The sequence below is a fragment of the Herpailurus yagouaroundi genome, unplaced genomic scaffold, assembly GCF_014898765.1.
Source record: "Herpailurus yagouaroundi ecotype Mexico unplaced genomic scaffold, PumYag 221, whole genome shotgun sequence".
Classification (NCBI taxonomy): domain Eukaryota; kingdom Metazoa; phylum Chordata; class Mammalia; order Carnivora; family Felidae; genus Herpailurus; species Herpailurus yagouaroundi.
The window spans coordinates 12,676,054-12,696,131 of NW_024412452.1; the positions used below are offsets into that span (position 1 = coordinate 12,676,054).

Here is a 20,078-nt window from a genome sequence, read left to right on the forward strand (position 1 = left end):
GTCCAGGAGAGCCTCCCATTTTCCTGGCAGGAAAGTATGGCTGAGGTATTTGCCTCTTGCTTTGTCTTTTTCCTCCAAGACTGTCAGGTCAGGGGCCAGATAGGCACCCAGAGGGATGCATGGGAGACGTGCTCAGTCAGTACCTGCAGATAGATGAGCATGGCCATAGGAAAATAGCTTGTGACTCTGTTCTTCCCCACAAAGTGGGAAATGAAACTCCTCATGGCTGGGACTTTTACATCCACCATCTCTGAAACCCTGGTGGGTCCACAGCCCAAGATTCTGGTTGCTTCTTGCTTAGCTTCCTCATGCTGGCTCAGCAGAATATCTATGTGAGGCCTCCATTCCCACCACTCAGAGCATATGCCCCCCAAGCCCAGCCCCTTCTTATGCAGTGGGCTCAGCTTGGTGAGGTCTCTGGATCCTTTCCTGGGACTAGTGAGAAGGCATATAGGTGTTTCATTAATACCTGATGCTACGAACCAGCAGAAGTTTGGGAAAAGCCAACTTTTGGACAGAGTCCACACACTCCAGGTGAGGCAGACTCTCCCACATGCCTCAGGAGGTGACCAAGACCTTAGAGGCCCCTTCTACCAGAGCCTTGAGTAATTTGGCTTCTTCTCCACCCCAGGCTCTGGACTATGACAGGTTGTAAATGTAGGGCCAGGGGCTAGGAGCAGAAGGGCTGAGGCAACTCTGAGGTTTGACTGGGTACAAGCATGAGATCCCAGAACCAGAACATTCTAATCCCTTCTGAACATTGGTGGAACCAAGGTTCTGTAACCAAATGAGCCACCTGGACAGAGTGGGGTATAGTCATAAATGTTCAGAGACAGGCAATGAGGGATTAGGTAATGTCAAAGGTTAGAACAGGTAGCAGTTCTGGAAGCTACAGACAGAATGTGGATGGGGAGCAGATGAGATGGGGTGAAAGGCCACCACCCTGTAGCCCAGGTTCTTTCCCACCACTTGGGGAGTGTGGCGAGGGGTCCTCTCTGGGTCAGTCCTCATCCAGTCAAAGGAGGAGCTCCAGTCTGAGGCCTAGTCAGCCTGGAGAGAGAGCAGCAAGGGGCCTGTAAGTACTGGGCTGACTAGGGGGGTGGGGTCCTCTGACATATCAAAGCAGCAAAAGCCTCTGCAAGGATGGGTAGCTATTTACTTGGCCCTCCCTCATTTGTTTCCACCTCTTGTCCCTGGTACCACACTGTCGTCCATATCCATTGGCTCACATTCAGCAAGCCTTGGCCGGCTTTCTAGTCCTGTGGCCAGAATTTTCATGCATTATTGAGTAAGGTGTAAATCATACTTCTCTCATGTCTTTGCTGTGGAAATAAATGAATGATAATGGCAGTAGCTTCTGGAAGACAGATCCTAATCCACAGACTCTAGGTTTCAGAATTGAGTAATGATCAGCCATCAACTCCCATCCACTAATCTTCCACCTATATGGCTAGCCAGCCAGTCAACCTTCTGTCCATCTATCTAATTATCTGGACCAACTCCCTTCCTTTTCTCCTTCCCTCCCTGTCTCCTTTCCTCACTTCCACCCTTTCTTTCCTGTCTTCCAAGTAATATTTGTTTAGAATGTGTTATGTACCAGGTTTCTCTGATGTGACCGATTTCTTCAAAGCATGAGAAGCTTCCCAGGAGAGAACTTAGTCCTTCACTGAGCCCCAGATCAGCTCCTATTTGCCCTTAGCTTCTCCCACATATGAAAGAACAGTTCCTGGTCCGATGACGCTGAGCCTCCCCACTTTGAGAAGCTCGTAAGTGCAGGAAGCAGGAAGGAGAACCCACATCTTACATTTACATTTTGAATCGCCAAACCCTACTTTTATAAAGGGATGCTGTATCATCTAAGATGCCTTGATAACAGAAAGTATTTTATTTCAGCGGTCTCCTTAATGGTCTCCCTGCTTCCAGGCTTTCCACACCCTCTGCTATGCTCCTCGCCACCGCCAGAGTGAACTTTCTCCAGTGTCCCTGCCCTTGTCTCTCTCCTGCCTGAAGTCCCTTCATTGGCTCCATGTCACCCATAAACCAAAGTTCAAGCTCCAAGAGAATCTTCATGATCTGACCCCAGGTGCCTCTTTAGCCCCATGCCCTTCCCCTTCCTGTCACAGTCTTTACACTCCAACACCATCAACTGGCACTCCATGCTGTCTTATGCCCCCATACTTCTGAGTGTGCTAATCCTTCTACCTGGAGCTTTTTACCATTATTCCATTCTTTGTACTTCCTTTGGATGGCATGTATTCTTCTATTGTTATGCTCATAACACTGTATCGTAATTTATTTGCTCAGGTCTGTCTTTCCTACCCGATTGTAAGCTGCTGGAGTACAGACTGTGAGTTAGTCATCTTTGCGGCCCGGTCCCCGTACAGCGCCTCGTACCTAGGAGGCAACCCATGTGCATTTGTGAGATGCATGCATGCATAGATGGATGATGGATGAGCAGAGTCTTCTAAGAGAAATAGAGCAGCGTTGGGACAATATGGTTAAAGTGTCCATGCAACAGGCCCCTGGGAGAAGAAGACACGTGGCCTCTTCTTGAGAGCTCAGACCTTTGCGGACATGACTGAGCTGTGGCTGAGGCCAGGCAAGGTGTCTAAGCCAAGAATGGGGAACTTTGGGGTGACATGACGGCCTCCTGTGGGACTCACTTCCCATTTTTTTCTGGATAAAATGCCCTTGGGGAAACAGACAGCTGAATGTACCTGTGCTGCAGGTGCAAGTGTGCAGGATGAAGGCTGCTGAGAGCGAGGTCTCGGATGTGCACTTCAGTGTAGATAAACAGAACATCTCTCTCTGGCCCCGAGGCAAGCACCAGCCTCCGCTCAGAATCTGCTTGGTGCCCTGCATTCTGCTGTTGGCAGGTCCTTCAACACATGTTCTCTTCTTCTTCTGGCAGAGCCTCCTCCCAAGACGGATCCATCTCTGGTTCTGAGGAAATCTCTCACAGTCCGGGCTGCAGTCATCATCCTGACGCTGGGCCTGGCTGCTTCCATCCTGCTGCAGGCTGTTCTCTGTAAGTCCTCACGTTCTGTCATCCAAGCTTGGTCTTTCTCCACAGTCAGCCGGCTCCCTCAACATCCAGACCCTCTGTTCAGTTGTGTCTCCCACCTCTGGCTTTTCCATTTGTCTCGTTTCCCCTCTTTCCAGGGGCAGTCTCTGGGTCCCCTGTTCCAAGTAAGATGAGCTGCTGCTCTCTCCTTCCCAACCCCGGGGAGATTTTCCGGGTTGAGATCAGCACTTGCATGCGTGGGCTCAAGGATATGCTGCTTTGCCCCCAGGAAACATTCACCCATTTCTTCATCCCGTGTCATCCCCACTGCGCCCCCGAGCTGTGTTCTTTTTGTGTGGAATCTTGTGGGCAGCTGTTAACAGTGAGCAAAATGGTTTTTGATCCCACAAAAGAAGGGCTTCTAACTGCATTCAGCCCTGACTGACTAGGTGGAGAGTCTGCCAGTGAGCCAACAGATCTCCTGGTTCACCATTCTCACCAGGACCCCTTCATGTTCTTTTCATTTATCTTCCCATTCCTGCTGAGGTCATGTCAAGGGAGACTTCCTACTTGTTCACTGGTTGTGTGACTTATCTTTCCTCTTCTTCTGCTCTGCCTAACCCCTCATGTTCTCTGCTAGCAGAGCCTTCTTCCTCCCACCAGGTCTCCAGAAAGCAGGGGGATGCAACATCTGTCTTCTCCCTTCAAGGCTTTGGGACATATTTGGTCTCAGACTAGAAGCCTCTGAGCAGAGTTTCCTCTTGGTTTGTTTTTGGTCTCCTATCTGCCACCCGAGCCTGTAGCCTGAGCAGAATGTCATGGTGGGTGGGATAAGGGAAGGGTAGAAATGGTTTCATAATTCCCTCTTTCCATATTCTCTGGAGAAGTCACTTCCAGATTGGAAGTCTGCATGCCTGGCCCCCATCATGGCCACAGGGGGCCTGTGGGTAGATGTGGGAAGGGTGCTGCCCTAGTGGATGCCACTGTAGGGGCCTCTGGAAGGAGGAACTGGGAATCAAGTGATGGAGCCCCAGGGATGCAACAAGGAAGTAACTGAGGGCATCCTTTTACCAAATGTGCCTCAAATATGCAAAGCAAGTTTAGGACTGGGTACTAATCTCTGCTTCTGCCTCCCTATGAGGTCCTCCAACAGACGGTCTGTGTTTTATCAATCTGTGCATTACCTGCATCTGCAAGAGTTCCCAGCAAGTGCTAGGTGCCCATCACATGTTTGTTGAATGAATACATTATGAGTGAATGGAGGGTAAGCAACAGCTCTTTGGGTAGCTTAAGCTTATCCCTTACTTTCCCTTCCTTTTATCGCCCTGACAACACTCTGAGTCCCTGGGAGTCCCTTTGCCTGACGTCTTGACTTTCTCAAATCCAGATCCCTGGTTTATGCGTACAATATCAAATGTAAAGAACAATGCTCAGTTGCTGAAAGGCCGTGTGGACAACATCAGCGCTCTGGGCTCTGAGATTAAGAGGAATAGAGGAGGCGTGGAGGCAACCGGCATTCAGGTCCAGAAGGTGAATGCCAGCCTGGATCATGTGCGTTCTCAGATCTGGAAGTTGGAAACTGGTGTGAAGGAAGCCAATGCACAGATACAGATGTTAACAAGAAGTTGGGAGGCGGTCAATGACTTAAATGCCCAAATTCCAGAGTTAAAAAGAAATTTGGATAAAGCCAGTTCTTTAAATGCAAAGGTCCAGGGACTCCAGACCAGTTTGGAGAATATCAGCAAGGTGCTCAAACAGCAAAGTAAGTGATTCAGAAAAGAACGTTGTAAGCTGACCAGTGGCCTGTGGAGCCTTGCCAGCTTCAGGCATGAGGCCATTGGGCTGGCACGTGTGGAAGGAAGGGGAAGAGGAGCTGGGCAGACGTGGTTGGAAAGTTAAGAAACAAGGGCTCAGCAGTGGGCTTGGAGGACTTAGGGGCTGTTCAGGAGAAAAGGGACCAGGGACCAGCATGGGCTCTCACACTAAGGCACAGAGTATGAAGGCATTAGGGAGTCTCTCTGTCCTGGCCCAAACCTAGCCATTAATCCATTAAGTTCCATCCCTGGAGTGCGGGGGCTCAGCCACTTGTGATGGCCAACAGAGAATTGTTTCCTCTTAGGAGGAGGGACCGATTCTTGATCAATATTTTTAACTCTCCCCTATCTAAGCCCAGATACTCTACCACTCTCAGCTAGACTTTCAGCATGTGACACAGTGTCCCTGAGCCCTTACATAAGGACCCAAGGACCCCAGAACCCAGCCCCATTTGCTGCTGTCTCTGGGATCCCACTCGAGAACCACCCCCAGCCAGCACCCAGAGGAAACAGGAGCCCCAGTGTTCACCTTTCATCCTTGTTCTCCAGATGACATTCTGCAGATGGTTTCTCAAGGCTGGAAGTACTTCAAGGGGAACTTTTATTACTTTTCTCAAGTCCCAAAGACCTGGTACAGTGCCCAGCAGTTCTGTGTGTCCAGGGATTCACACCTGACCTCAGTGGCCTCGGAGAGTGAACAGGTAAGTTCTGTTCCAATGAGCTCAAAGAAGGGGGTGTATTAACAGCCATATCAGGAAGGATGGGCAAGATTATGGTGCAGTAATCCCCAAATACCAGTGACCTAACAATGAAGGATTACTTCTCAGTTGCACTACATGTCCAACAAGGGCCTGCAAGGGGTTCTGCCTGGGTGGTCACTCAAGGACCTAGGCCAAAGGAGACTCCATCTCAGTGTATGGTTCCACAGTTGCTGAGATAGGGAAGGAGAACATGGCAAATCGTATGTTGGCTCTTAAGCATCTGTCTGGAAATCACAGATATCACTTTTGCTCACATTTCATTGGCTAAAGCAAATGATGCAGTGGTCCCAGCTTCAGAGAGGGCAGGGAGGTACAATCTTTCTAGGTGCCCAGAAAACAAAAATGTTTTGTGAATAACATTAATAACACTACGTAACCCTACCTAGTCTCCTACCTAGTGAGCAAAATATTGAACAAGCCCCTTTCATCTGGGAGGTGGACTAGTAGAGCAGGTAAGAGTGTGTGCTCTGGGGTCTAGAGCCCTAACCCTGCTCCTAACTGGTCCCAGAGCCTGGGTAGTTATTTAACTTCATTAGATGGGCCTATTGATCAATGAAGCACACATGATAATAGTACCTGCTTCAGAGAACAGCTGACTAGATGCATATAAATGCACGGTGCCTTGCACATATTAAGCGCTCACTGCATTTCAGTTATTAGTATCTGGGCCCTTCTCCTGGGGTCCCTGCTCTGGGGTTTAGCTGAGTCTTTCTTGTACTCCAGAACCTACTTCCTGAGGAGCGGAAAGGCCCAAGACCTTGAGACCTGAGTCTGTTAGTTGCGGGGAAAAGACAAAGACTTTGGAAGATGGACTCTGGGCAGGGACAGGAAGGGGCTTGAGAGAGGTCAGTGTGTGTGGTATGTGGGGGCTGGCACTGAGGACAGAGAGAACAAGAACAAAAACACCCAGAGAGACAGATGTTCCACTTGCACATTGTAGCAGGTGCCTCACTCCTTCTCCTTCCCTATAGGAGTTTCTGTACAAGATGGCAGGTGGACTTTTCTACTGGATCGGCCTGACCAAAGCCGGGAGTGAGGGGGACTGGTACTGGGTAGACGATACTCCATTTAACAAGGTCCAGAGTGCAAGGTAAGCCCCAGAGCCTCCTTCCCAGCCTGACTTTCCTGGGCCAGGACCAGGGCATGAAGGACGGGGTGACTACGGGGTTTGTGGTTCTTCCCTGTCCTCAGGTGGTAGGAACACTGAGCTGAGATCTAGCTCACCTTTGCCACTAATTTCCTGTGGGACTGGGGACAAATCCATGGCCTCTCCATGCCATCTGGGGTTTGGCGGCATGGCCTTCTACCCATCCTCGGCAGATCCCCTGTTCTATGTCTCAGTCTTTGCAGTGTGGGTTTGCGGAGGGCCTTGAGAGTGGTGGGCTGGCTTGGCTCTAAGTTGGGAGAGTGATTTCAGGCTTTGAGATTGACGGCTCACCAGTCCGCTTCCTCTCAGGCATGGGTACAAAAACTTGTGATGCTATCACTCAGGAGCAAAGCTGGGACTGAAGTCATTCATTTCTTCATTGGATGTAAGTTTTTCTTTGTTTTTTCCTTTGGTAGGTTCTGGATTCCAGGTGAGCCCAATAATTTTGGGAACAATGAACACTGTGCCAATATAAAGATGTCCTCGCTTCAGTCATGGAATGATGCCTCCTGTGACAATAAGCTCCTTTTCATCTGTAAACGGCCCTACATACCATCAGAACCATGACGGGCCTGGTCCCAAGCTCGCACGTTGAGCTCCAATGCTTGTTGAACTAGAGAAGCTGCCTCTCTTTCTTCCATATTCCGGGATGGCTTTGCACCTTCACTTTTCTGGCTTCAAAATTGTCCCAGAGGCATCCTGGAGTTCATCTGCTTTGGCTGGGAATTCTCTGACCCCATAGAGGCAGCTGGAGTGGAAGGGAGATCTTGGAAAAGGAGAGGGGGGCGGAGAGGATTTAGAAGTTCAAATTGCCTCAGGAAGGTGATCAGAAACTTGCGGTTCCCTTTCCCTTCAGAGAAGCCTCAGTTTTATCACATGAAAGTTGCTTCAGACCACCCAAGCGGTTCTCCTGATACCGATGTTCAGGGCTTTTCCAATTGATCCCCCAGAATTCCCATTTGCCTGCTTAGGGGGCCGTGTTCTCAGTGGGAAGAGCTCGGCTCTTAGAGACCCCGTCTAGGCCCTGTTCCCATTGCTCTCCATCCACATCCCCTGAGGTCTAAGCCCCTTCTTCTCTGAGATGGGGGCAACTGGTTCAGCTCGGGGGCTGACACGGCAATGAGTCTCTGTTAGAGCTGGACCAGCATCCACGCTCCTTCTTGCTCCCCTTTGCTCGGCAAACTCCGAGGCCCAGCTCTGTTTTCTACAGTCCTCTGCCCAGCCCCCCTGTTTCACCTCCTGCACATCCTCTTTCATCTGCATTTCCTCTCTTCCCTTTAGGGACAGAGTTCACCTGCAAACTTCATCAGAGTCAAATGCTGCCTGGGTAAAGCATGTTTTACCTCTGTGAGCATGTTTTGTTCCCAGCTGTACAGGTGAATATGCCGGCAAGGCCATCTGCTCTGCCGGACATGGAGTTCTGGGGTATCCCCAGGAGATAGTTGGAGGCCCCAAAATGACAAGGGGTAGAGAAGATTCAGCTCCGGAAACGCCACAAATATGAGCAATGCTTACCCTTGGTTTTTATTGAACTGAAGGAGAGTGAGGTCTGCAGCATCATGTCCCTCCTGGTGGTCTTTCCTCTCAGAAGCTCAGTGCACAGTCTGTTGCCTGGCTTTACTCCTGAAGGTGTAAAGTTGACATTATTTCCCATCCTTCACAAAGACCCTGTTTGTGGGTATCAGGTCCCGGTGCCCTGGTCCAGTGGCTGAGGCAGGGATCTAGGCAGGGGCTGTACTGCTAGGAGGGGAGCAGAGAAGGAGAAGGAAGGAGGTGGTGCGAGCACAGGGGTGGGCTCAGTAGGGCGTTCTCCTCTCCTTCGGTCCTCATTAGGGCTCTCAGTAGGGTCCTGAGGACAGGACATTTTCCTTCAATGACTGTGACCAGCAGGTGGTGTTTTGGGTGCAAAGGGGTCAGGCTTAGGGCAGGGGCATTAGGAGGAAGCTTGAAGTAACATGGAGCAAATGGGATTTTTAAAATATGGCAATGGCAGGGCACCTGGGTGGCTCCGTTGGTTAAGTGTCCAACTTCTGTTCAAGTCATGATCTCACGGTTTGTGAGTTCGAGCCCGACATCGGGTTCTGTGCTGTCAGCCGGAGCCTGCTTCGGGTCCTCTGTCTGTCTGTCTGTTTCTTTCTCTCTACTCCCCTCCCCTGCTCATGCTCTTTCTCTTTCTCAAAAATAAACAGACGTTTAAAAAAATATGACAAGGGGGGTGCCTGTGTGGCTCAGTCTGTTAAGCGTCTGACTCTTGATCTCAGCTCAGGTCTTGATCCTATGGTCATGAGTTCAAGCCCCTCATTGGGATCTGTGCTTGTTGTGAAGCCTACTTAAAAAAAAAAAATGAGGGGCGCCTGGGTGGCGCAGTCGGTTAAGCATCCGACTTCAGCCAGGTCATGATCTCGCGGTCCGTGAGTTCGAGCCCCGCGTCGGGCTCTGGGCTGATGGCTCGGAGCCTGGAGCCTGTTTCCGATTCTGTGTCTCCCTCTCTCTCTGCCCCTCTCCCGTTCATGCTCTGTCTCTCTCTGTCCCAAAAATAAATAAAAAACGTTGAAAAAAAAATTAAAAAAAAAAAGAAATAAAATAAAATAGGCAATGGATGAGGGATGGGCAGTCAGTGATCATGTCCATGCAGGAGCATTTGCAGGCCAGTTCCAGAGACTGCTGAAGTCTGAGGGAGTGAGTATCTCAGGGCAGAGAACATGGGCAAGCCAATGTGGCTGCTGCAAGCATGAAAGAATTCTTCCACATTTCACTAAGAAACATTTTGTTGTTCCTACTCTTTGTAATTACAAGCAGCAAATTATGGGAGAATTTTATTTCTTCCCCATGTCGGGCCTCTAATCATAGCATGAGCTGATACAGAAATTGAATACAAGCTGCTTCTAGGGAGCTATCCCATTGTGTTTTTGAACATTTCGCTTTCCCACCTGACATGTTCGTCCTGATATCTGAGCTGCCGCGTTGAGTAGCATGTGACCCAGCCCCACACTCCGCGTTCCTCCCTAGGTGGCACTTGTCACCAGGCCAGCTGATTCAGAGGCTTGTAGCGTAAGGCCTAAAATTTCATGTGCTGCTGTGACATCTTTGAGCCCCAGAGCCTAACTATGCATTCCCCTGATCTTACCAGATATGTCCCCCTACCTGGCTAGTTCCTCTATCCACTGGACCAGCTGCACTGCACCCAACTTTCAACCTAATGGGTTCCACTAGCCCACCCACCAACCTGGGAAACTATTCCAATGAGACAATCATGTCCTGCAGGAATCAGGGCCCCTGTAAGTTCTTGTTACCATAATGCCTGCCTACCACAGTCCTTGCTGGTTCACTGTGCTTGCAGGCATAACCCCTGCGGGACCCTGCATAGCATGTGGTCTCCTCCTCTCTAGACTGTGAGTATATGACTAATAAACCACTGCTCAGTATTAGGTGTCATCCGTTTGGTCTTCATCCCCTATTTAGAGCAGGAGATCCCTCCCTCACTGTTATAGACCGAATGGTTGTATGTCCTCAAAATTCACGTGTTGGAATTCTAACCTCCAATGTGATGGTGTTAGGAGGTGGGGCCTTTAGGAGGGCTTCACCCTCATGATGGGATTAGTGCCCTTATAAAAAGAGAAATGAAAGCATGCTTCTCTCTCTGCCAGGTGAGGATACAGTGAGATGACAGTCTGCACACCAGAAAGAGAGCTCTCTGCAGGAACGGAATAGCCAGAAACCTGATCTTGGACTTTCCAGCCTCCAGAACTGTGAGAAAGAGGTTTCCCTTGTGTAGACCTCTTAGTCTGTAGTATTCTTGTTGTAGTAGTTCGAAATGACTGAGTCACTCACCCCTGGGATGAACAGGAGGAGAACAGAACAAGGCTGCTCAGGGATCTCTGGTTGGTCCTGGTGTGAGGAGGGGAGCAGGACAATCTGACCACTTCTCTGGGAAAGAACTTGGGTGTGGAAATACCCAGGGGATGATGCAGCTAATGGGGAAGTCCAGCGGGAAGGCCCTGGGTTAGAGAAGGGCTGATAGGGGCCATCATGGGGCACCTGCAGAAACAAGGATAAGCAGCAGCTACAAGGCAGAAAGTAGAGCACATGGAAGTATACCTGGCAGGGAAAAGAGAAAGGTGCAGAGGAGAGAGTAGCTGAGATGCAGAGGGGAGGGCAGCAGAGTGAAAGCCCAAGAACTCTGGCTGCTGAAGTTCCTCAGATCCAGCCCAGCCCTCCTGACCCTCCTGGGTCCTGTGCATGTGGATCCTGTGACAAGACTTGCCCATGTCCACCCCCTTGCCTTTTTTTCCAAATGGAAGGAGACTGAGTCAGTGAGGAGTCTGTGCCTCATCTTGTAACCAGCCAGAATAGTGTTACCATGGCCTCCCCACTCATGAAGCTGGGACAGCTACTGCTTTGCCTTGTCTTGTGATCTTGGCTCACTTCTCCCCACATGCTGGGCTCACTTCTCCAGTGAGGTCACTTCATGGGTACCTGCCCTTCTGCTCGTGGTGGGACCTCACCCAGGAAATCCTGGCATCGGTAGTACATTAGTCCCTATCTCAGGTGGGGGGTGGGCATCATCAGTACCTAGCTCTTCAGGTCACAGACACCATATTTCTTTTTTTAAAAAACATGTTTATTTATTTTTGAGAGAGAGGGTGGGGAGGGGCAGAGAGAGGATCTCAAGCGGGCTCTGCACTGTCAGCACAGAGTGCTCTGTGGGGCTTGAACTCACGAACCGTGAGCTGAAATCAAGAGTTGGACACTTAACTGGGAAAAAGTTGGGAGCCAAGAATGGGTGAGAACTTTGTCACAGCCAACTTGTATATTCTTTTTATTATGGTAATTTTTTTCCCTCATTTAGTAGGCTAGCATCCTGGACATGCCCTCTCTCAATGTTGTAATAAAGTACTCTTGAAATACATATACTTTTGTATTTGGATATAAAAGAAGAGGAGAAAAAAATTTTTGACTCAGTTTTACTGATTGATCTAGATCTTATGAACAGGTACATACTATAATATTTTATTTCTCTGTTTTTATACTTCCTCCAAATCAGTCTGTCTGTCCATTCTATTCTTCTATCTTTTAAATTTTTTAAAAAATGTTTATTTTATTTTTGAAAGAGACAGAGTGTGAGTGGGGGAGGGGCAGAGAGAAAGGGAGACACAGAATCCGAAGCAGGCTCTAGGCTCTGAGGTGTCAGCACAGAGCCCAATGTGGGACTCAAACCCATGAACAGTGAGATCATGATCTGAGCTGAAGTTGGACGCTTAACTGACTGAGCCACCCAGGTGCCCTTATCCTTCTATCTTCCTTCCTTCCATCCTTCCTTCCTTCCTTCCTTCCTTCCTTCCTTCCTTCCTTCCTTTTTCCCTCCTTCCCTCCTTCCCTCCCTCCTTCCTTCCTTCCTTCCTTCCTTTCTTTCTTTCTTTCTTTCTTTCTTTCTTTCTTTCTTTCTCCCCCTCTCTCTCTTTCTTCTTCTTCTTCTTCTTCTTCTTCTTCTTCTTCTTCTTCTTCTCTGTCTCTCTCTCTCTCTCTCTGTCTCTCTCTCTCTCTCTCTCTCCCTCTCCATTTGCCATGCTTGTAATCCTTCTTTCACACTGAGCAGCCTCCTGTTTAGGTAACTTCCAGTTTTTAGTCCCACCTTCCTAAGTTAGCAGTAGAATTGCATGTGCAGTCTTCCTTGAAGAGAGGTACAGGTATGAAGTCTGGGCCCCACTGAGCAGATTCAGCCAGGAGAGACCTTAGATTTGGTCCTGCTGTTTGTCCAGGGTTCAGGCAGGGTTTGGTGTTGCCATACCTTAGAGGTATCTCCATGTTGTCGGAGCATTCTTCCTGCCAGTCTCCCTTCCAAAGTCTGCCTCTTTGCTCTCCTGAGATCCCATTAACTATCTGATATCTTTTTTTAAACAACTTTAAAAATAGAATAATTTCAGCTTTCCAGAAAAATTGTGAAGATAATACCTAGAGCTCTCAAATGCTTCTGCCTATTTCCCCAATTATTAATATCTTACATTAATATGGTACTTTCATCACAATTAATGAACCAATATTGATACATTGTTACTAACTAATGTCCGTATTTTATTCAGATGTCCTATGTTTCCCTAGTGTCCTTTCTCTATCCTAGGGTTTCATTTAGGGTCCCACATTACATTTAGTCATCCTGTCTTCTTAGGCTCCTCTTGGTTGTGATAGTTTCTCAGATTTCCCTTGTTTTATTATTATTATTATCTTTTATTCTCGTTAGTTAACATACAGTGTAGTCTTAGCCTCAAGAATAGAACCCACTGATTAATCTCTTACATATGACACCTAGTACTCTTCCTGAAAAGTGCCCTCCTTAATGCCCATTACCCATTTAACCCACCCCCACCCCCCATCAACCTTCAGTTTGTTCTCTGTATTTAAGAGCCTCTTAGGATTTACCTTCCTCTCTGTTTTTATCTTACTTTTCCTTCCTTCCCCTATGTTCATCTGTTAAATTTCTCAAATTCCACATATGAGTAAAATCATATAATATCTGTCTTTTTCTGACTGACTGATTTCGCTTACCATAATGCCTTCCAGTTCCATCCATGTTGTTGCAAATGGCAAGATTTCATTCTTTTCCATTACCGAGTAGTTTTCCATTGTATGTGTGTGTGTGTGCGTGTGTGTGTGTGTGTGTGTATGTATTATACATGGATTAAGAAGATGTGGTGTATATATATATATATATATATGTGTGTGTGAGTGTGTGATGTATATGTATATATATATATATATACACATATATATATCACATCTTCATACACACACACACACACACACACACACACACACCACATCTTCTTAATCCATTCAGCAGTTGGTGGACATTTGGGCTCTTTCCATAATTTGGCTATTGTTGAAAGTGCTGCTATAAACATTGGGGTGCATGTGCCTCTTTGAATCAGCATTTTTGTATCCTTTGGATAAATTCCTAATATTGCAAATGCTGGGTTGTAGGATAGTTCTATTTTTAATTTTTTTGAGGAACTCTGTTTTTCAGAGTGGTTGCACCAGTGTGCATTCCTACCAACAATGCAAGGGTTCCCCTTTCTCCACATCCTCGACAACATCTGTTGTTTACTGAGTTGTTAATTTTAGCCATTCTGACCAGTGTGAGGTAGTATCTCATTGTGGTTTTGATTTGTATTTCCCTGATGATATGTGATGTTGAGCATTTTTTCCTGTGTCTGTTTGCCATCTGGGTATCTTCTTGGGAAAAATATCTGTTCATGTGTTTTGCCCATTTCTTCATTGGATTATTTGTTTTTTTGGGTGTTGAGTTTGGTAAGTTCTTTATAGATTTTGAATACTAACCCTTTATCAGATATGTCATTTGCAAATATCTTCTCCCAGTCCATCAGTTGCCTTTTAGTTTTGTTGATTGCTTCCTTTGCTGTGCAGAAGCTTTTTATCTTGCTGTGGTCCCAGTAGTTCATTTTTGCTTTTATTTCCCTTGCCTCTGGAGACATGTCAAGTAAGAAGTTGCTGTGGCCAAGGTCAAAGAGGTTGCTGCTTGTTTTCTCCTGTAGGATTTTGATGGTTTCCTGTCTCACATTTAGGTCTTTCATCCATTTTGCATTTATTTTTGTGTATGGTGTAAAAAAGTGGTCCAGTTTTATTCTTCTGCATGTTGCTGTCCAGTTCTCCCAGCACCATTTGCTAAAGAGAGTCTTTTTTTCCATTGGATACTCTTTCCTGCTTTGTCAAAGATCAGTTGGCTATATATCTGTGGGTCCATTTCTGGGTTCTCTATTCTATTCCAATGATCTATGTATCTGTTTTTGTGCCAATACCATACTGTCTTGATGATTACAGCTTTGTATACAGGTTAAAGTCTGGGGTTGTGAGCTTCCAGCTTTGGTTTTCTTTTTCAACATTACTTTGGCCATTTGGGGTCTTTTGTGGTTCCATACAAATTTTAGGATTGTTTGTTCTAGCTCTGTGAAGAATGCTAGTGCTATTTTGATAGGGATTGCATTGAATGTGTAGATCGCTTTGGGTAGTATCAACATTTTAACAATATTTGTTCTTCCAATCCATGAGCATGGAATATTTTTCCATTTCTTTGTGTATAGTTTTCAGTGTACAGATCTTTTACCTCTTTGGTTAGGTTTATTCCTAGGTATTTTGTGGGTTTTAGTGCAATTGTAAATGAGATCGATTCCTTGACTTCTCTTTCTATTGCTTCATTATTGGTGTATAGAAATGCAACCGATTTGCATTGATTTTATATCCTGTACATTGATTTTATATCCTGTAATTTTGCTGAATTCATGTATCAGCTCTAGCAGTTTTTTGGTGGAGTCTTTTGGGTTTTCCATGTAGAGTATCATGTCATCTGCAAAAAGTGAAAGTTGACTTCTTCCTTGCCAATTTGGATGACTTTTATTTCATTTTATTATATGATTGCTGAGGCTAGGACTTCCAACACTGTTTTAAACAACAGGGGGTGAGAGTGGACATCCCTGTCATGTTCCTGATCTCAGGGGGAAAGCTCTCAGTTTTCCCCCATTGAGGATGCTAATTAGCTGTGGGCCTTTCATACATGGCTTCTATGATGTTAACGTATGTTCCTTCTATCCCGACTTTCTTGAGGGTTTTTATTAAGAAAGGATGCTGTATTTTGTCAAATGTTTTTTCTGCATCTATTGACAGGATCATATGGTTTTTATCCTTTCTTCTGTTAATGTGATGTATCACATTGATTGATTTGTAAATATTGAACCAGCCCTGCAGCTCAGGAATGAATCCCACTTGATCATGGTGAATAATTCTTTTAATGTACTGTTGAATTTGATTTGCTAGTATCTTGTTGAGAATTTTTACATCCATATTCATCAGGGATATTGGCCTATAATTCTCCTTTTTAGTGGGGTCTTTGGTTTGGGGATCAAGGAAAGTTGGCTTCATGGAATGAGTCTGGAAGCTTTCCTTCCATTTCTATTTTTTGGAACAGTTTGAGAAAAATAGGTATTAACTCTGCTTTAAATGTCTGGTAGAATTCCCCTGGGAAGCCATCTGGCCCAGGACTCTTATTTATTGGGAGATTTTTGGTAACCGATTCAATTTCTTTGGTTATGGGTCTGTTCAAATTTTCTATTTCTTCCCATTTGAGTTTTGGTAGGTGCGGGTGATTGGTCCATTTCTTTCAGATTATCCAGTTTGTTGGCATACGATTTTTCATAGTATTCTTTAATAATTGTTTGTATTTCTGTGGTGTTGGTTATGATTTCTCCTCTTTCATTTATGATTTTATCTATTTGGGTCCTCTTCTTTTTGAGAAGTCTGGCTAAGGGTTTATTAATTTTGTTTATTCTTTCAAAAAAACAGCTCTTAGATTTATTGATCTGTTCTACTGTTTTTTTAGGATTCTATATTTTTGATTTCTGCCTTAATATTTATTATTTCCCTTCTTCTGCGGGCTTTGGGGTTTATTTGCTGCTGCTTTTCTAGCTTCTTTAGGTGTAAGGTTAGGTTTGTATTTGGGATCTTTCTTGCGTCTTGAGACAGGCCTGAATTGCGATATGTTTTCCTGTTAGGACTGTTTTTGCTGCATCCCAAAGGGTTTGGACTGTGATGTTTTCATTTTCATTTGTTCCATGTATTTAAAAAAATTTTTTAATGTTTATTTATTTTTAAGAGAGAGATAGAGAGAGAGACAGAATGCGAGAGGGGGAGGGGCAGAGAGAGAGGGAGAAACAGAATCTGCAGCAGGCTCCAGGCTCTGAGCTGGAGTCTGACATGGGGCTGGAACTCTCAGACCATGAGATCATGACCTGAGCTGAAGTTGGATGCTTAACCGACTGAGCCACCCAGGCACCCCTGCTTCCATGTATTTTTAAATTTCTTCTTTAGGGGCGCCTGGGTGGCTCAGTCGGTTGAGCGTCTGACTTCAGCTCAGGTCACAATCTCGCGGTCCGTGAGTTGGATCCCCGCGTCGGGCTCTGGGCTGATGGCTCAGAGCCTGGAGCTTGCTTCCGATTCTGTGTCTCCCTCTCTCTCTGCCCCTCCACCATTCATGCTTTGTCTCTCTCTGTCTCAAAAATAAATAAAAGTTAAAAAAAAAATTAAATTTCTTCTTTAATTCCCTGGTTAACTCATTCATTGTTTAGTAGAATGTTCTTTAACCTCCATGTATTTGGGGGCTTTCCAAATTTTTTCTTGCGGTTGATTTCAAGTTTCATAGCATTGTGATCTAAAAATATGCATGGTATGATCTCAGTCTTTTTGTACTTGTTGAGGGCTGTTTTGTGACTAGTATGTGATCTCTTTTGGAGAATGTTCCATGTGCACTCGAGAAGAATGTGTATTCTGCTGCTTTAGGATGAAAAGTTCTACATATATCTGTTATGTCCATTTGGCCCAATGTGTCATTCAGAGCCATTGTTTCCTTATTGATTTTCTCTAGATGATCTGTCCATTGTTGTAAGTGGAATATTAAAATCACCCACAGTGATGGGCATTGAGGAGGGCACTTGTTGGGATGAACACTGGGTGTTGTATGGAAACCAATTTGACAGTAAATTATATTAAAAAATAAAATTAAATTAAAATCACCCATAATTATGGTATTATTATCAATAAGTTTGTTTATGTTTGTGATTAATTGATTTATATAGTTGGGTGCTTCACATTGGGGGTATAAACATTTACAGTTGTTAGCTCTTCTTGATGGATAGACCCCTTAATTATGATATAATGCCCTTCTTCATTTCTTGTTACAGTCTTTCTTTTAAAATCTAGTTTGGGGCGCCTGGGTGGCGCAGTCGGTTAGGCGTCCGACTTCAGCCAGGTCACGATCTCGCGGTCCGGGAGTTCGAGCCCCGCGTCAGGCTCTGGGCTGATGGCTCAGAGCCTGGAGCCTGTTTCCGATTCTGTGTCTCCCTCTCTCTCTGCCCTTCCCCCGTTCATGCTCTGTCTCTCTCTGTCCCCAAAATAAATAAACGTTGAAAAAAAAATTAAAAAAAAAAATAAATAAAATCTAGTTTGCCTGATATAAGTATGGCTACTCCAGCTTTCTTTTGACTTCCAGTAGCATGATAGATGGTTCTCCATCCCCTCGCTTTCAATCTGAAGGTGTCCTGTGGTCTAAAATGAGTCTCTTGGTGCATTTAGTCCATTTAAATTCAGAGTGATTATTAAAGATATGAATTTAGTGCCATTGTGTTATCTGTAGATTTCATGTTTGTGGTGATATCTCTGGTCCTTTGTAGTCTTTGCTGCTTTCCACTCACAGAGTCCCCCTTAGGATCTCCTGCAGGGCTGGTTTAGTGGTTATGAACTCCTTTAGGTTCTGTTTATCTGGGAGAGCCTTTATCTCTTCTTCTTCTATTCTGAATGACAACCTTGCTGGATAAAGATTCTTGGCTGCATATTTTCCTATTCAGCACATTGAATATTTCCTGCCACTCCTTTCTGGCCTGCCCAGTTTCAGTGGACAGGTCTGCTACTACCCTTATGTGTCTTCCCTTGTAGGTTAAGGACCATTTGTCCCTAGCTGCTTTCATAATTCTCTCTTTATCTTTGTGTTTTGCCAGTTTAACTGTGATATGCCATGGTGTTGACCTGTTTTTGTTGATTTTGAGGGGAGTTCTCTGTGCCTCTTGGACTTGGATGCCTATTTCCTTCCCCTCGCTCTTCTTCTTCTAGAACTCCTAAGATACAGATATTGTTTCATTTTATGCAATCCCTTAGCTCTCTAATTCTTCCCTCGTGATCTAGTAATATCATTTCCCTCTTTTTTTTTCCAGCTTCATCATTTTCCATAATTTTATTTTCTATTTTACCTATTCTCCTCTGTTTCTTCCATCCTTGCTGTCACTGTATCTAGTTTATTTTGCATGTCATTTATAGCATTTCTTAATTCATTGTAACTAGTTCTTAGGTCTTTTATCTCTGCATCAAGAGATTCTCTGCTGTCTTCTATGCTTTTTTTTAAAAGCCCAGCTATTAGTCTTATGACTGTTATTCTAAATTCTTGTTCAGATATATTGTTTATATCTGTTTTGAGCAATTCTCTGGCTGTGATTTCTTCCTTAATTTCTTTTGGGGAAAATTCTTCTGTTTTGTCATTTTGGTTAAGTATCTGTCTTTGGCGTGTTTTAATAGCTTGTTATATGACCTGCACCTGTGAGTACTAGGATATTAAAAAGGGGTCATACACTGTCCAGGGCCTGGCACTTCAGAAAGTGTCCTGCACCTCGATCCTGCAAAGCTGTCTCCCTCTAGCTGTGGAGATCCTTTTGCTACTCTGCAGATTGCATGCACTCTGCTGTTGCATTTTGGTTGCTCTATCCCACTGGTCAGTCCTCTACAAAGCTCTTCCTTGCTTGCAGTGGTGGAATGTTTGGGCCTTCAACCAGGTGTGCTGTGATTTGTTTGTTGAAATAACCCTGGAAAAAAAAGGAAAAGGTGGGGGAAGACTGATCCCATAAAAAGAGAAAAATGAAAGGGTAGAAAAGGAGACCAAATAGAGAATCAAAAACTATAAAGCTAAATCCAGAGAAAGAGAAAGGAAAATAAAGATAAAGAGATAGAAAAGGCGTAGGGAAGTCGGGCCTGTTTTTTGTGGCGCCTCAGAGGCGGCAGGCTGCTTCAGGATGAAACTGAACATCTCTTTCCCAGCTACTGGCTGCCAGAAACTCATTGAAGTGGATGACGAATGGAAACTTTGTACCATTTTTGAGAAGCTGAATGGCCACAGAAGTTGCTGCTGATGAACAAGGTGAAGAATGGAAGGGTTACCTGGTCTGAATCGGTGGTGGCAGTGACACACAAGGCTTCCCCATGAAGAAGGTGTCTTGACCCATGGCCATGTCTGCGTGCTGCTGAGTAAGGGTCATTCCTGCTACTGACTAAGGAGGACGGGAGAAAGAAAGTGCAAATCTGTTCAGGGTTGCATTGTGGTTGCCAATCTCAGTGTTCTCAACCGGGTCTTCGTGAAGAAAGGGAAGAAGGGTATTTCTGGACTCACTGATACTACTGTGCCTCATCACCTGGGGCCCAAAAGAGCTAGCAAAATCTGCAAACTTTACAGTCTCTCAAAGGAAGATGATGTCCACCAGTCTGTTGTGAGAAAGCCCCTTAACAGAGAAGGTAAGAAACCTAGGACCAAAGCACCCAAGATTCAGCATCTTGTTACTCCCTGTGTCCTTCAACACAAATGTTGGTGTACCGCCTGGAAGAAGCAGTGCAGTAAAAAAAAATAAGCAAGAGGCTGTAGAATATGCCAGACTGGTGGCCAACAGAGTGAAGGAGGCCAAAGAAAAATGCCAGGAAAGATTATCAAGAGACAGAAGCTGTCTCCTCTGAGAGCTTCTACCTGTAAGTCT

The 20,078-nt window shown here is 45.5% G+C and overlaps 2 protein-coding genes across 3 annotated transcripts in view; both read left to right on the forward strand.

Moving 5' to 3' along the window:
- The first annotated feature begins 2,730 nt into the window (after positions 1-2,730).
- On the forward strand, positions 2,731-8,077 carry CD207 (CD207 molecule). The gene is made up of 6 exons (XM_040458604.1): positions 2,731-2,819; positions 2,912-3,028; positions 4,392-4,766; positions 5,368-5,519; positions 6,551-6,669; positions 7,143-8,077. Exons 1-6 carry the CDS (start codon positions 2,744-2,746, stop codon positions 7,291-7,293), a joined length of 990 nt encoding a protein of 329 aa, XP_040314538.1. The 5' UTR covers positions 2,731-2,743; the 3' UTR covers positions 7,294-8,077.
- Positions 8,078-18,783: 10,706 nt separating this feature from the next.
- CLEC4F (C-type lectin domain family 4 member F) overlaps positions 18,784-20,078 on the forward strand; it is a 32,149-nt gene continuing 30,854 nt past the window's right edge. Inside the window, exon 1 of one of the 2 annotated variants that reach the window (XM_040458603.1) lies at positions 18,784-19,842. The gene's annotated coding sequence lies outside the window, so the exon portion shown is untranslated. The remainder of the gene's footprint in view (positions 19,843-20,078) is intronic. The other variant, XM_040458602.1, reaches the window with a different exon arrangement.